This window comes from Sinohyriopsis cumingii, chromosome 18 (assembly GCF_028554795.1).
Source record: "Sinohyriopsis cumingii isolate HCF-2022 chromosome 18, ASM2855479v2, whole genome shotgun sequence".
Taxonomy (NCBI): Eukaryota; Metazoa; Mollusca; class Bivalvia; order Unionida; family Unionidae; genus Sinohyriopsis; species Sinohyriopsis cumingii.
Genome location: NC_142978.1, coordinates 39,516,160 through 39,533,873, shown reverse-complemented (window position 1 = coordinate 39,533,873; position 17,714 = coordinate 39,516,160). Strand labels below are relative to the sequence as shown.

Sequence of the window (17,714 nt, the reverse complement as noted above, 5' to 3'; positions counted from 1 at the left end):
CCAGACTGTCCTAGGCAGGTATCAAACCCACAACTCTTGGATTACGAGTCCAATTCTTTATCAACTAATCTAAAATGTCTCCCTTACAGTAATTTGCTCTTTAATACAGAGTCACAGCCCTTGTATGCCCGATCCAATTCAGTATCACAAAATACTGTCAGCTGTTTCTTGGCATATCCTATGAACACTAACTGTGTTTTGTACCAACTCTAGTCTGTTCACTTCCAATCAAATTTTAATTGTATTTCTTAGCTGTAGCTGGGTAAACTAAAAACACAGGAATGGCACAATGTTCCAACCTCATAGCAATTGTTGTAATGTTCCAGAAATAAGCAGTTAAACTTCTGACTCTATTCCAGAACTTTTAGCCCTAGATTTATTATTTACAGTTTGGTTTTTGTCTGTGGGCATTTCAATTCTTGGTGTTGTTCCTCCCCCTTAACTAAATACAGCAGTCCAAATGTTTTACCTGTGCAGCTTTGTTGTTGGGTTCTAAATGGCAAGCAAACTCTAGGTTCTCCCTAGCATACTCGTGTCCTGCAATAAAACACAACTTGGGATAATTAGGGCATTCTCATCAACTTATTACTCTGTTAAAGAATTGGAAAATTTACCTGAAACTTTCTTCATGAAGATAATAACATAACAGTCAAACCCAGTGGTTCCCAAAGTGGGCAGTACCGTGCCCTTATGGGTGGTGGGATTACTGAGGGGGGTGCTAATGCTGAATAATGCTTGTTACAGGGTAAGGTGGGTGTGACATTGTGCTGAGGATAAACAAGGGGGCGGTGGCCCAAAAATGTTTGGGAACCACTGGTCAAACCTGTCATAACTGTCAACTTAGTGGTCACCTGTTCAGAATGGCTATTCTAATTCTCTCCCACTGCAAATTTCCCCTAGAGATATTATATAACTGTCACCTGCTTTCTGAATTCAATAGCCAGGTGTTTCCGAACCATACATTCTTTTCCTCCTGCCTTAAGTTGTCACTGAAGCATATTTACAGTGACCAATCAGTCTAAGTAAATTAAATGTTTACTTTATGAAGAAAGAATTGTTAAGATACAGGAAATATCATAGGAACTTGTGTGCAAACATTTCTTATCTTTCTTGTACACACCATATTCCAATCACATTTCAAAACGTAACTCAAAAGTGTCAACAAGTCAAATTTCAAAGTGAGGCCGTTTTTGTCACGAGGGTTGAGGGTCAAAGCAATTAGTTTACTGGATAGTGGGGAAAAGTAGTCAAGAAAAGTTGCCTTTTATGTTAGTGTGACATGTATTCTTCAATATTTTCATCTGTCTGCCTTTGAACTAAGATATTAGTTATATCCCTTTCATTAGGGTCGGCGCATTCTGTATTTAAAACTTGTCTGTAAAGGCAGGTGAAGTTACGGTTTATGAGTCACAAAGAATATCCATATGTGGATTCTTTTGATTCCCTGTTCATCACAGGCCTCTCACATAAGGCATCTGTCTTGATCTAAGCATGAACAGAATTACCAAACTTAATTTATACAAGCCAGTCCTCATTTTTCAGTCATATGTAAGTTGTAAATCAAGGTGCACAAAACAAAGATCTGTGATTACTTTGAACCTGTTATAATTTAACTTATAGGGTACAGGATACAGCAATCTTTTGTGGAACAAAAATTTGGAACAGAATTCATTTTTTAAAATTTTTTACTGAACAGTGCACATAAACAATCTTGATAATACAACACTACTAATACTACTAGCAAGAATAATAATAACAATGATATTCAGTGCACAGTATTTCTTGAAACTCCAATTTAAAAAGGTAAACATGAAATGAGGTCACCTGTGTGCATAGGGCATTTTTGCTGCTATTTACAGATTTGACTGTCCTCTGTAAATTCTGTTTTATTAATATTACATGACGTTTGCCTCATGTTTATCTGAGTAAGGTGAGATAATTATATAATGAATGTCAACAGTTTTCCACTTTTATATTTCTACGTATGCTTCACAATAAAGTTCATACAATTTACAAGTCTGTATATTGATTGTCACACATGGCTTCATGGCCTAGACAGCACCCATGACAATGACCTCATTTCATATCACCATAATCCTTGGTTTAGTCTTGCCAGATGTAGGGTTCTCAACCCAAAACCCACCTCAACATTAAAAGTATATAGTACACAGTACATAGATAATTTAACACAATTATTAAATTTAAAAGAAGTGATTTTAAATAATGCTTCACCTAACACAATCAGCATGTAATGAGTGCTATAGCATTATTCAACCAGTTTCATAAATTTCCCATCAAAAGAACATGAGTTTAAGATTCTATTTATCACATAACGTTAAGGACTTAATATTACTCTATGAATTTGCAAAATGACAATATTAAGTTACATCATGTAATAATGGTTGTTGTTGTTGTTGTGGGGTTTAATGCCATTTTTCAGCACACGATAGGCTATACATGGCAGCCAGTATTAATGGTGGAGGAAGAACCCGGGAAAACCCCGGGAAGAACCACCGACCCACGAGAAGCTACTGGCAAGCTTTCTCACATACCCACATTGGCTGAATCGGAGACTCGAACCCACGCAGACAGAGGTGAGATGGCAGTGATCCGTAACAGAAAGCGCTTTAGACCACTTGGCCACTTGGGGCTCCTGTAATAAAGGTAAATGTTATGTTATAAAAGTCACTGAAACTACTGACCCCACCATCATCCACCTCCTAAAAACATGCAGAATAAAAACAATAATGTAAAGACGTTTAAAAGGTTAATGTCAACAAAAGGCCTCTCCAACGGCAGTCAGTTTCTATAACAATTAATTAAATTTTTACATGCATATATGTGATCATAAATGTCTGACAATTCTGTTGGTTTATGGTGCAATCCAAACATACCTGGCCATATAAGCGTGTTGGGTTTCATCTGTGAGACTTTATCAAGGGATCGGAGCATAACACTTGCTGGCATCTCAAACATTCGGCCTGCAATTAAATACAGGGTTTTGAATTAGCATTCATTTTGTAAACAAAGGAATACATTTCTATGTCTGACCTTAAGAGATTCATGTATTTGATATCAAATAAACATAAATATTTTATTCATCATGTAACAAAATAATGATCTGTTGTTAAAATTAACCTTATATTTTATGACTTCACAAGTTATATTCTCAACATATCACAAATGTGTAATTAATTTTACATTGGTGTTATATTCTCAATATAACACATTTGTTATAATCTCAATATAACATGTGACTTAGTGAAAGTACAGCACAAATGTATGAGATGTCATCCCATTGATATGATTAAACAAACTGAAATATCAGGAAATGCTTCCAAGGTGTAAAGATCTGGTAAACAGTTATTAAATTGCAATACAGATCCTGGTCATCATTTACGAAGGGGAGATAACTCCATGGAATTGTTACAACTCTATCAACTGCAAATCATCAGTTGTATAACGCATCTAAGACTGAAAACGTGATGTTTAAAGTTTGTTTTGCATTTGAGTTATTACACTAATTTACATGTACATTAAGTCTGATATGTTGGGATGGAACATCTTGAAAATTCTCTAAAAGCACCAGTTGAAGCAGTGATGACAACAAATTGTAAATGGCTGTGCTTCTTACATTTGTCCCTTATTCACTAATAACCCTAACAAATTCATCATTTATTCTGCACAGTCATATTTTCTGCTTCCATGGAAATGTGCATTATATTGCATACTCACCACAACCAGAGAGAAATAAGTGATCACCGGAAAACATGCTGTCTGGGGCTCCAAAGGGGGAGCCATCTAACATGTACACTACATGACCCTCTGTGTGGCCTGGTGTAAATACCACATGAAACTTCAAGCGCCCAAATTCAAGGACATCATGATCTGTCACACTGCTGCAAAGAAGGGTTGTAATGTAATTTTTTTTAAAAGTTTCTTTCCCTACTGCAGTTATTAATTACTTAATACCAAGTGTACAACAACATTTTAAAAAAATGAGATTTTGTTGGTTTTAATGGCACTTTTAACACATTATTGATTTGGTTTGAAGCTTTACAGCATAGTAACACAAACAGGTTAATTATCATCACAGCAGTTGGAGAAAGTGCCTTGTCAAGTACACACCTTGGTAACTGAACCTGGCTGCTCCAATGGTAGGATTCGAATCCACACCATTTCAGTCCCACAAAGGGTACCCTAACCACCAAACCACTACAACTCCCTTCCTTATTTGTAATATCATGCCAAGAAAATGAGAGCAAAGTGCCCTTCTAAATGACATGCTGATGCAGTTGAACCTGGCTGGCATGAGCAGGTATCAAACCCATGAATCTTGGATTATGAGTCTGACACTCTTCCAACTAAGCAACCGTGGTTCAAATGAATTAAGAGAAGAGAAAAGTGTAAAGAACATGAGCCATCATTTTTTAATACTGTATAGTCATCAGAAATAAGTATTTTACTTATTATTTACATAAATGTGTGTGTGTGGGTGTGTGATTTGGATTTTTTCCATAGCTTTAACAACTTTCAGTCAAATTGCTACAATGTCTTCAATGTGGAAGTTTATAGTGATGTCTAGTACTGAGGCATCATTCTACTGACATACAGTATCAGGTCCCACCCAGTCACATTATCCTGACACCAGGCCAACCATTCCTAACACTATCCTCCTAATGCTGAGTACTAAGAGGATGCAATTGCTAGTACATTTTTATGTCTTTGGCATGACTTGGCTGAGGTTCGAACCCATGACCTCCTGCATTTGAGGCAGATGCCCTAACCTTTAAGGCCACCAGAGTGGTCTACAGAAATGTAGTTTAACAAATGTAGAAAAGTAAATGTATTTGGCATCTGCTGTGTGTAATAGGATTTGTTATGATCTAATAATGGTCACAACATATGTACAATACACACAAGCCAACGATAAACATGATTAAAACTGCATATGATCCTTAAAGACCAGGTTGCTTATTTTATTTTAAAAAATATGGACTTGGCAAAACAAACCACATATAATATTAACTACTGGATGACATCAACTGGTCATAGAAGCTAAACCAGAAAACAAGCTTTAGATTTCAAACTGAAAAAACTGACTTTTATTTGTATAACACACTACATATCTGACATATTCTTATGCCTTTATTCTTGCATGATCGGGCTGATATTAGATGGCTCAATCCATGAAGTTTCATTGTGTCAACTGTACTTAAAACGTGCATGTACTGCTTCAGTACACTTTGTAAATTATTCTTTTTATAAGTATTGAAAAAATAGTCAATACACACATTAATCTCCTTTTTTGTACACATTCACTAAATAACTGTTAAGGAAATGAAGTGGGCCATCAAGGAGGTGTGAGAAGAATCCATCATGATGCTGGTGATGCAGGTGTTCCCACCTATATATATGTCAGAAATGTCTACCCAGACAAAATTGTTTACACAAAAGGGCCACCACTATTATCTTTGAAATGTGAGCTGTGTGGTTGCAGCCACTATCCATGAAAAATTGGAACAAATGCTGTTACATGAAAGCAATGGCTGTGTGCCATCAGGAAAACTGGAGGAAATGGGTGTACAGTGAGGTAACTGAAGCAAGAAAGGCAGTAAACCAGGCAAGGTTGCAGTTTATAAGAACAGTCAACACAATAAATGGAAAGTATGGGCTGCCCAGGCAGGAGCAGATAAAAGTGGCAGACATGCTAGCTGAAGAAGGAAGTTTATTGTGGCCGCCAGAAAACCTGTGCTTACAGAAGAGGTTAAGAAGCTTATGAATAAATTGAATATGATGTTAGCGACCACAATTCTGCAATACTATAAATCCCTCAAGATGCAAAATGATGCAGCAGGACTGTGCATGGTTTGATTTCAAAGGTCTCAGTGGAGGTACTGACAAGGAAGGGAACAAAATTCTGTATGAAATTGAAAAAAAATGGGCAGCCTCAGAAGATGCAAGAATTAAATGGAGCAGAGAACACACCACAACAGCAGAGGTGACTAGTGACAGTGAAAACATGCTGGCAGGTTATCAAGAAGTAGATGATGCCTTGCATTACCATGATGGTCTCAGTGAGCAGTGAGCTCAATGCAGCTGGTATTTGACATGTCTTGCATACATCGCTTGAAGTTCCTCATGGTCACAACCTGGAGATCTTGCTGGCATTGCTACAGATCTACTACAGCTGTCCCAACTTTTACGCTGAGCAATTTGGCAGCCTTCTGATCAACAACCTGCTTGTGTCTTCCTTCAACACTGGTAGATGCCTACAAGATCAATACCATCAAAAAGGAGGTCCAATGTTAGATCACAACCCTGGTGGTGTCAGTATGGTGAGTATTCAAAATAATTTGATCTTTTTTATTACCACACAAGCTTACCATATGGACATCACCATGTTGAACATGCAGACTCTTTTAATGGGGCAGGAGGAGGTAGCCTCCTTGGCCTGGGCTACCACGTTGCATCAAGCATTGAGGTGATTATGTCCAACAAGCTCCTTTAGCATTATGGAAGGCTAAGCATGGTGTTGACTTTAATTTTTCCACTGCAGCTGTAAAGGCTATGCAAAAAGAAGGTGGCATCTTACAAATGCTAGCCCTCAACCCTTCCCTAGTAATTGTTGTCAAGGCAGCAGGAGTCCCAACCCTATTGACCAGAGAATGTGGGAACCCTTTGTGGTTGGCATGGCTGGTCACCAGGCTGCCCAAAAGTCTACGGGAAGCACTACTGGCTGCCAATCAATGAAATGTCAAGTGATGTGCTTCATCTTTCCAGGCCTCTGAAGCAGTAAACAGGCATACACGTGAGACATTCGGGAGTGCCTACCTGGGCACAACAAGCATATGGGCAGAATTGCTAAGGTCAGCACCTCACAGTACAACAGGACTCACTGGGTGGTGTTCTGGGTAATTTCAAACCACCTACTCTTTGATTTATATGGCCTTGTGCTGTCACACAAACTTGTTACATGCCTTGTTGCTTGCAACTTGTTGACCCTTCCATTCATCAACTTACTGACCCTTCCATTCATCAACTCAACCACATCCACTCACCAACTCAACCACTCCCTGTCCAGGAATAGACCAATCAATTGCCATGCAACCACTGAGATTCTGAAGGTGCCTAATAACAATCTGACACAAAGTGTGCTGCTGCACAATGCATAATGGTGGCAAACTATCTGATCAACTGTAGACCCAGAAGGCTGCCAGCTGGCAAGAAATGCAACAAAACTGGACTCCTTCAACCCAACAATACTGCCACAAAACAATACATCCACCATCAAGATGCAGACACAAAGTATGCCCATGACAAAGATGCTGAAAAGAGAAAGTACGTCATCATCAATTACACAAATATAGCTCAAAAACAACTTCATCTGGATGGGTGAAATGGCAACAACAAGGTTATGTAGACAAATAGGTCACTATATGGTGTCATAGGCCAAAGACATGATGGACAATGCTGACCTAAACATGGCAGCAAACAGGGTCAAGGGTCAACTGGCAACCACAGTGTGGACAGAAAATATTACATTTACTCTGCAGCTGCTACCTTAAAAGTACATAAACCAAAAGCTCTGCCAAACAGTGGTGATAATGCAGTAAGGAAACCATATATTGAAGCAGCAATCACAACCTTAAAGATATGCAAACCATCAAGAAGTGGTAAGGGTCTCCAAGGTCAGCAAATATCACACAAGATGTGAGAACAAAAAGCTATGTGGACAAGCTCATCAGATGTGTTAGGTCTTATGCGGATGCCCAGGAAACAACAGTAAAAAGTTATGCTGAAATCCAGGATTTCCAAAGCTGGTGCTAGCATGTACGCCCCCCTATATATGATTTCAATCAAGATCATAAATATGCCTGAGCTGGTGCTGCCACAAGATGTGGATGCCAAGGATTACGTCAATATGGTCATGTGCCCGTTAAATAATGCCCATCATAGGAATCAAAGCAAGAATTCTGGTTCCACTAAAATCCATCACTGGTAACAATCTTGAGTGAATGTTCAAAATGAAAATTATGATTATGTTTATGTGCTTGATCATACACCTTATTCCTCATACTTTCTAAAGCAGATATTGTTTCATGGATGCTTCTTACATATAGAGGGTGATGACTTTGAGCATCTCCTTTGGAATTGGGATGGCTGTCTGGTTTGTCTCACGTTTTATGTATTAGTTCTTGATTTCCTCGTTCCCAGTGACAGCCATTATATCACACTGTAACTGCAGGTAGCACATGTGTGTCAGCTAATGAGAGATGTCTCAGCTTAGTACAATTAAAAACGCTCTCCACCAAAGTATCTGCATGCCTGTAAACATCTATAGATAACCTGCAAGAAATACGACTGACATTTAATTAAATCTAGTTATATGACCAAGGCCACTATAGTAGCTTTGGTTCCTGCTGGAATCTTCATGGCCAATGCCTCCATGCTCAGTGGAACACTGATCAACCTTTTGTATGTATTTAGCATATAACTGATGTACCCTGTAATCTTCCTTTTGGAAGTAATTACAATATAAATTATGCAAACATTAATCTGCCTTCTGTATATTTATGTAACTGATACACACATTAGCCTCCTGTTTTGTAAATATTTGTACATAAATGATGTAATCAATAAACACACTTTTTGTAATTATTTGTACAAGATGTAAGCAATGATCTCCCTTTTGTAAGAATTTGTACATAAATGTCGCACTTTGTAATTATCTATGTAAGAATACATCATTTTCATTGTGTGTAAACATTTTATTTGAACATTCGGGAAGAATTCTGAACACTTGGGCTAAGCCTCTTCCCTCATGATCCAGCAAATGACAGCTTGTGTCTTTATTTTGTAATGCAAGAAGAAAAGGTCAGTTCAGGTGTCCATAATTTTGGTTATGACATCAATGTACATACATGTGCTGAAGATTACAGACCACAACCCAGCTTCTCTATACACAACAAAAATTTAATATTTTTTAAAACTATCTTTCTTTTTCTTATTTTGGCAGCAATGAAATCTCAATTTTAAGAATTAAAATAAAAATATTTTGTGGAACTGGGGCCATGATCCAAGAGGATAAAAACATTTTTGCGCACTATTCATACTTATGATAGCTGATGGGCTAATATCAAATCAATAACCAATAATCAGTCACAATTTTTAGTTCAGTCATGACTTGAGTATGAAAATGTATTTATAATCTTGCATCCTCAGCTATCTGTTGACTGGTAGAAAAAGAAATTGCTTCAACCAGTTCATGGAATGCTAGTATGCCACAAGGATTAATCTCTCATGACTCCAATGACATTCAATGATAACGAAACATGAAAGGTGATTTCTTCTGAGTTTCCTTTGTTATTTTTTAATAAGGGAAGACTTGATATATCATGATAGGTGACATATTCTGAGAAAAAAATAAAAAAAATAAACAGCTTTGTCAATGATATCTAAGCTTGACACAAAACATTATTTTCATCTTAAATTGATATAAATTATCTGGAGTACAATCACAACCTTGCAAATGCAGGTTAAATTCTAGCTATGAAAAAGCCAAAATCTGTTTGCCACCACTGGTTACCATAGGTGGGAGACATTAGAGTGATCTCCCATTGGATACAGGGATTATTGCCCAATCCAATCCATACTAGAGTTACTACTGGAATAGAATGCACTCTCTGCTGTTAGGATTTATAGGTGACAAAGTGTATCCATATGATCAAGAAGTATTGTTAAAGAAACATATTTTATTAAAAAAATGTATTTCTTCTTTAAATATGTTATCCCATCATAATACCTAAGAATAGGTTCAAAGTGGTGGGAGTCAAATCCTCATACCTCAGAGAAGGCCCATCGCTGGTCTCCCACGGTAAGTGACGCAGCTTCCAACTCAAAAGAAAGATACAGATTGGAGTTGTCACTCCATGTGCCCAGGCAAAGCTGACTGGGTATTTTTTTTACCTGCGGATCCAGTGGACGTTCATAAGCAGCATCACTGAGAAGGTGCCAAATGACCTGGGAAAAAAGGGACTGATGCTCCACCAACCAGAATTTTCATTATTTCAAAACAACACCATTTCTTCTTTATCAAACCATGTTTAATATTTCTGCATAGAACCAAACTTTTCAAATAACCACTGCGGAAGCCCTATCAGATGTAATGCACCATTTTCATTTAGGACCAACCAGAGTTTAGAAGTCTCTTGGTGAAACCCCATGTGACATGACCATCCATCTAGAAAGAGTAGCAATAACAAGAAGTTTGAAATTGCCACCATGGCAGCCTTACTGGAAGTCCGATTTACACCATTTTCATTTAGAAACAACCCAATTATTATAGGAGAGCCTTCTGGTAGAATCATGTCAATATGACTTTCCACCGAGGAGAAGTGAAATAACAAGATTTCCATGATGACCATAGTGGATGTAAGATCTAAATCCTTATTTTTTAAGACCAGCTAGTAATAATAAAAAGTTTTCTGCTGAAAACCCCAAGCTGATATGATTTTCTGTTCTGGGGGATTAGCTATTACAAAATGGTTGGCATGGAGGCAATACTGGACAACAGATGTACACCATTTTTATTTAGGACCAACTAGACATCATAAGAAGTCTTGTAGCAAAAATCTTATGTTGATATCATTTTCCAAGCAAGAGTAATAATACAGTCCTTCCCATTTATGTCGACATCCTCGGGCCTGAGGAAATATTGTCGACATAGGCGGATGTCAAGATAAGTGTTGGGGGTGGGTCTGAAAAACAGATACAAGTTAAGTTCATCAGTAAGGGGTGACCTGTTGTCAGTGAGTAGCATTTACACTTAAAGAAAACAATGGAAATTTTGAGTACATGAAGATAAAACCAGTGTGAAATACATTTGTATATTGACAAATTACATTTTGGTTACCTTTGTGTAATAAAATCCACAATAAAATACTGCATCGGTCACATCCTGATATGAAAAACATTCACTACGATATTCAGTGTCGATATTCAATGTCAGCATTAGCACATGGTTGCATAGTTGTTATTTACATGCTTCAAGTACATGTACTTACATTGGCCAAGATTTTGGTCAGTCTGTTCCCATATTATTGAGGCTATCAAGGGGATGGGGCTATTCACAGGGAAATGAAAACCTGTCAACAAGTTGGTTTAAACTATATGTATTTAGTTACAGAAGTCATCGTGAAAAGTACATAAAAGCGAACAAGAGATATGCAGCTGATACGATTAATGAAGGCATAATGTTGTATACATTGACACATGCTAATGAGGTATTAAAAGAAAATGATTCTTACAACACAATACTGTAACAATGTCAGCTGAAGTGGTATACATTTAAAATATGTCACAGAGATAACAAGTTATGAATTCTCTCAAAATACAAATACATGTAGCAGTTTCACTTTTTCGATGATCATATCACAATTTATGGATAAGGTGGAATGTGCAATGCAGGTTTCATTTAACCATTTTGCTGTGGCCTCCTCCACATCTTCAAACTTAGCAGTCTTCTGCTTCTTCCTTTGGGGAGTGCAGTTACCATCAACATAGTTTTTCTTTATAGACTCAGCTGCTTTCATCCATCCTGACAGGGTGTTATATTTAAGAGATGCGAGATGCTCCACCCTCAACTTCCTTAACAGCCAGATATTTAGTTTCCAGAGACTGTAAATTTAATTTGCGTTTTACACTGCCGTTGGTAGCCATAGTAAATATACACAAAGCTAAAAAGGAAACTTTCACAACACAATAAACTTGTTTTAATCACCGATCACTTTGGAAAACTTAAGTTGCTGCAAGAGGCCAACTTTATAGGACCAAACAATAGTCTGTTTTTTTATCCGACCGCGACATTAAAGCCTGCCAGCAAGATCAACTAATTGTTGAATAAAGTACAGTTTGGAACTGGCTGCCTGCTGACATAAATAATTAGACACGAAAATTAAAGCCTGGCAACAAGATCAACTAATTGTTGAACAAAGAATGGGTCGGAACTGGCAGCTTGTCGACACAAATGATTACAAAACAAAGGATTTGTTCAAGCTGGGACCAAGGGCTTTTGTTGACATGTACGCCTATTTTTTTTATCTTAACATTGACATGAGCATGACAATTTTGGTAGTAACAGTAGACCAAGGGACAGGAACTTTGCTTTTTCGTTGAAATAGGCGGCTAGTCAACATAAGTGATGTCGATACAAGTGGGTAGGACTGTAAAAAAAATATGCATAATGATCACTGTGGTGGCAACATTGAATGTCCAACCAATGCCATTTTCATTTAATCAAAAAACTAGATCTCAGGATAAATGAGCATGTAAAGTTCATGGCAATCCATTGAATTGCTTAGGAGTAGCCAGGATATCAAACTTTAACTAACAGAGAGATGGTAACTAGGCAACAGACCAAACCATAAGCTCTTCTAGTCTAAGAACAGTGGATTTAAAATCCTGGTGACTTTTATGTTTCATACAATCTCTATCACCCGATTTCTATTCCCTGCTGCATAATGACTCCTTGAATTCTCTACATGACCCAATGGTCTGTAATTACTGAGTCAGTGACCAGAAAGCATCACATGAATTTACCATAAGGTGTACACTTAATAAGCAAATAAATTCCTACAGAAATTGTCTTCATGACCTTTTTAGTCAGTTAACTCTCTGCCAGTAACTTAACTGCAAACATACAATGCATTGCTGAAAGAACGTACTAGTGACCAGTTATAACAAAATAGCACCAACATGTGTCTCATGCTTGTTCTGAAAGAGTTTTAAAAAATTTCATCTTAGATACAAAAGACCAAGGAATAGTTAGAAATACAGATGGAGTATACTTCCTGTGTGTGAGAAACTCCTTCAAACTCACTCTGTAGCATGGAAAATATCACTTGAAACAGGATTTTTGCATAGTCTGTAAATGAGTGTACTTCCAAGTATCACCAGTAAAATTAAGTATGGATGATATCTGACATCAATTCCGAAAGCAAGGGGTGGATGTGGTCACCCTAATCTGACCATTACCTATCTGGGTAGACAATGTCTGACCCTTTAATATAGATAAAAATGAAATTCAGATGAATGGATTTGCAAGGTAGTGTTTATGCTCCTAACTTAAAGATGGTATCACTGAGGAATTATATCAACAAAATACAAACTGTGTAACATCAGGAACATCGTCATGGATTCCTCCATAGATTCTGATACCTCTGTAGTGATTCTTCATCTGAGAGTTGCCACCACTATGGTCCCTACAAAATAAATTCCCAAGCAATATGAGTGAAATTACATGCCTATACCATATTTAAAGATCAATTTCGTACTTTGCAAGATTTTTCGAGTAAGTTTTTGTTCATATAAGAAACAACAGAAATTTTTTCTACCTGAACTCTCAAGGCAGAGTGAAGAGTGAGTTTTTATGTAAAGTATGGTCTTCTAAGAATACTTAACCCGATCACAATAACATTAATAAAATACACTTGCTACCTACTGTATCCAGCCCTCCCAAAAAGATGAAATCATTTTTTTCTATCTGTAACATATAGATCACGAGCAGTTATTCCTGCCATTTATATCTTACTGCCACCAGGCATCACTAGTTTTAAGTTGAGTGATATATCACTGAGGATATGCATGCCCTGAGTTGCTGAGTGGTCTAAAGCACTCACCATTATGGATCACTGCCATCTCACCTCTATCTGCATGGGTCCGAGTCTTGGGTTCGGACAATGAAGGTAGGTGAGAAAGCTTGCCAGTAGCTTCTCTTGAGTTGGTGGTTCTTTCCAGGGTTTTCCCAGGTTCTTCCTCCACTATTTATACTGGCTGCCATGTATAGTCCATCTTGTGCTGAAAAATGGCATTAAACCCTATAACAACTGAGGATACTCACATGGCAGCGAGTTTTTAAAGTAATAAGATTGCATAAGTATTCACAGAGAAATATAATTTACTGACAATTTGCTTTCTCCTTTAAATACCTTTTTCATTCCTGGACCACACTAACATTAGGAGAACAGATAACAGGACAAATAACCAGCTCTGGAAAATTGAAAGCAGAAAAACCAAGTGATCTGCGACATTAATACTCTGATCAGAAGATTATTTAACTCTTATTACTGGCAAACATTTTATTGACAAATCCAGTGGATGCACTAAACTATGGCCATGAGCTGGCAATACTAGCATCGACTGGGTCTCATCTGGGTAGCAGCCACTGGAAGGAACCACGAGATTCAAATCTTGTCTCTACAAAGCTAAATCCCTGAAATAAAAACACAAAAAGGTGGAGTGTGCATGCCAGCTTTTATGTCTTTGATCAAAGGTTACATTTTAAAGAGAGGCTCACAGAGATCAATCAAATTTCATTAGCTGAAATCTTCATGAGACAACCCATCTTTTATAACTTCAAAGTAGCTTTAATAATGATGACAGGGTTTAAAGGGTGATATTCTGTTTTCCAACATTCACCAAGAAAAAAAGAGTCATTTTCTTCTTCCATGACTTTTCCCTGTGTGCTTCAAATAATGCTTCAGGGCGTGGAAAGGATCTTGCATGGTCAGTTCTCTTAACATATCTATGAAACAAAGGTGCCTATCTGATTGCCCATTGATCACAGCCTGTTCTTGTATCATCAGGGTCATTATGAACTCGAGATGGTTCCCACCCACCAAAAGGGTATATAACCCTCTCACCCTGCATGCTGAAGCTAAAGCCATCAGTAAATACATTCTCTAGCTTCAGTGAGATTTTGGCTAAAGGCTCAAATTTATCTGAATTTAGCCATGTCAAAGCCCATGAAAGGTTCTATTTCAGGAACAATGTGAGAGACTTTGGCCTATTTAAGTAAAACTTGGCTAGTAGGTCTGATTGATGTTTAACATAACTGATATCCCCACTGCTATGATGTTTGAAAGTGTCAGATATCGAGTTGTAGACTTTGATAATACAGCCAGAGAAAAAAGTCAGCCAGTTTACAAACAGAGGCACTCAGTGACAATGCTGCTGACTTTGCACCAGTTGCTGATTACACTCCAATCTCTCTCTCTTTTAAGCCTTCCAAGTGGAGGTCCTTCTTGCGCATGAAAGATTAAATTTGTTCCTTTGCAAGCTGTTTGACAAGAGTCAGGCATGACAGAGAAGTCCTTCTTGCGCATGAAGATTTAAATTTGTTCCTTTGCAAGCTGTGTGACAAGAGTCAGGCATGACAGAGAAGTCCTTCTTGATAAGATGGAGTGCCTGTGACTCCAGCTGCTTGAAATTGTCCTGAAACTCCTTGGCAAAAATCAAGAAAACGGTTCACCGAGAATTTGTCCCATCTGTGAGGGACTATCAGAATCATTTTGCAATTCTGACCCTCAACTTCTGTATCATTTTCAGTACTAAGACTGTTGATGGGTAGGCTGATTGAATCTCAAGTGCTTGCAGTACTATTTACTATTTGCAGGCGTGAATGGGCTACATGGGGTACAGAAGGTAATTACAGATCTCAAAGATTATCCAAAATCTGTATAACTGTTTTGTCTGACTGTATCAATGAATTCTTGCAAGTAAAACAACACATGTAAATGACAGGCTGAAGAAAACAAATGCACTTACCAGTGTTTTTGTGTTATTAATACAGCTTACCAGTGCTTGTGTGTTATTAATACAGCTTATCAGTGTTTGTGTGTTATTAATACAGCTTACCAGTGTTTGTGTGTTATTAATACAGCTTACCAATGTTTGTGTATTATTAATACAGCTTACCAGTGTTTGTGTGTTATTAATACAGCTTACCAGTGTTTGTGTGTGATTAATACAGCTTACCATTGTGTGTTATTAATACAGCTTACCAGTGTTTGTGTTATTAATACAGCTTACCAGTGTTTGTGTTATTAATACAGCTTCTCAGTGTTTGTGTGTTATTAATACAGCTTACCAGTGTTTGTGTGTTATTAATACAGCTTACCAATGTTTGTGTATTATTAATACAGCTTACCAGTGTTTGTGTTATTAATACAGCTTACCATTGTGTGTTATTAATACAGCTTACCAGTGTTTGTGTTATTAATACAGCTTACCATTGTGTGTTATTAATACAGCTTACCAGTGTTTGTGTTATTAATACAGCTTACCAGTGTTTGTGTATTATTAATACAGCTTACCAGTGTTTGTGTATTATTAATACAGCTTACCAGTGTTTTTATGTTTTTAATACAGCTTACCAGTGTTTGTGTGTGATTAATACAGCTTATCAGTGTTTGTGTGTTATTAATACAGCTTATCAGTGTTTGTGTGTTATTAATACAGCTTACCAGTGTTTGTGTATTATTAATACAGCTTACCAGTGTTTGTGTTATTAATATAGCTTACCAGTGTTTTTATGTTTTTAATACAGCTTACCAGTGTTTGTGTGTGATTAATACAGCTTAGCAGTGTATGTGTGTGATTAATACAGCTTAGCAGTGTATGTGTGTTATTAATACAGCTTAGTAGTGTATGTGTGTTATTAATACAACTTACCAGTTTGTGTGTGATTAATACAGCTTACCAGTGTTTGTGTTATTAATACAGCTTACCAGTGTTTGTGCGATTAATACAGCTTACCAGTGTTTGTGTGATTAATACAGCTTACCAGTGTTTGTGTGATTAATACAGCTTACCAGTGTTTGAGTTATTAATAGAGCTTACCAGTGTTTGTGTGTGATTAATACAGCTTACCAGTGTTTGTGTGCGAGTAATACAGCTTACCAGTGTTTGTGTGTGATTAATACAGCTTACCAGTGTTTGTGTTATTAATAGAGCTTACCAGTGTTTGTGTTATTAATAGAGCTTACCAGTGTTTGTGTTATTAACACAGCTTACCAGTGTTTGTGTGTGATTAATACAGCTTACCGGTGTTTGTATGCTATTAATACAGATTACCAGTGTTTGTGTTATTAATACAACTTACCAGTGTGTGTGTGTGTTATTAATACAGCTTACCAGTGTTTGTGTTATTAATACAGCTTACCAGTGTATGTTATTAATACAGCTTACCAGTGTTTGTGTGTTATTAATACAGCTTACCAGTGTTTGTGTTATTAATACAGCTCAGCAATGTATGTGTGTTATTAATACAGCTTATCAGTGTTTGTGTGTTATTAATACAGCTTATCAGTGTGTGTGTGTTATTAATACAGCTTACCAGTGTTTGTGTGTTATTAATACAGCTTCCGGGGTAATATCCACTTCATTCAAAACATTCTGCAATGAAATTAAATCTGCAAGAATTACGGCTGCTTGCACTCTCTGGAAGATATTAAGTTGTATTTGATATGATGTTATTAACTCTTCACCTCCTACTCCTTACTCCCTAATAAAGTTTTCTGGATTGATTGGCTACATCTTGTAAATGTACATCTTCTATTCTCTTTAATCATGGCAAAATGTGCACTGCTGAATTACTCAACCTCAGAATCTTCAACAAACAGTGACATGAGCCAGAACATATCCAAATACTAAGTAGACTTTCATATCATCCCCATTACATCAATAAAATATATGTATCCTCAGCACAATGTATCTCGGATATATCACTTGACTGTATAGATTTTTCATTACAAGAAAACCTGATAAGCCTTAAGCATTTATGAAGACAACTCTTTACATCCCTGCTCAGTGTGCTCACTACAAACTACAGCTCTGCCACCATTACTAATCTTGTTGGAATTTGTTAACATGTA

General features: G+C 37.2%; 1 protein-coding gene across 1 annotated transcript in view; it reads right to left on the bottom strand.

Annotated features, from left to right (window-relative positions):
• The window catches only part of LOC149776447 (putative thioesterase PNKD), a 48,293-nt gene that overhangs the window by 18,533 nt on the left and 12,046 nt on the right, over positions 1–17,714 (bottom strand). Inside the window, exons 4-8 of the mRNA XM_089940862.1 lie at positions 17,177–17,235; positions 13,170–13,262; positions 3,736–3,899; positions 2,895–2,981; positions 470–537 (exon numbers count right to left, since the gene is read on the bottom strand). Coding sequence (XP_089796988.1) covers positions 470–537; positions 2,895–2,981; positions 3,736–3,899; positions 13,170–13,262; positions 17,177–17,235 — 471 coding nt within the window. The remainder of the gene's footprint in view (positions 1–469; positions 538–2,894; positions 2,982–3,735; positions 3,900–13,169; positions 13,263–17,176; positions 17,236–17,714) is intronic.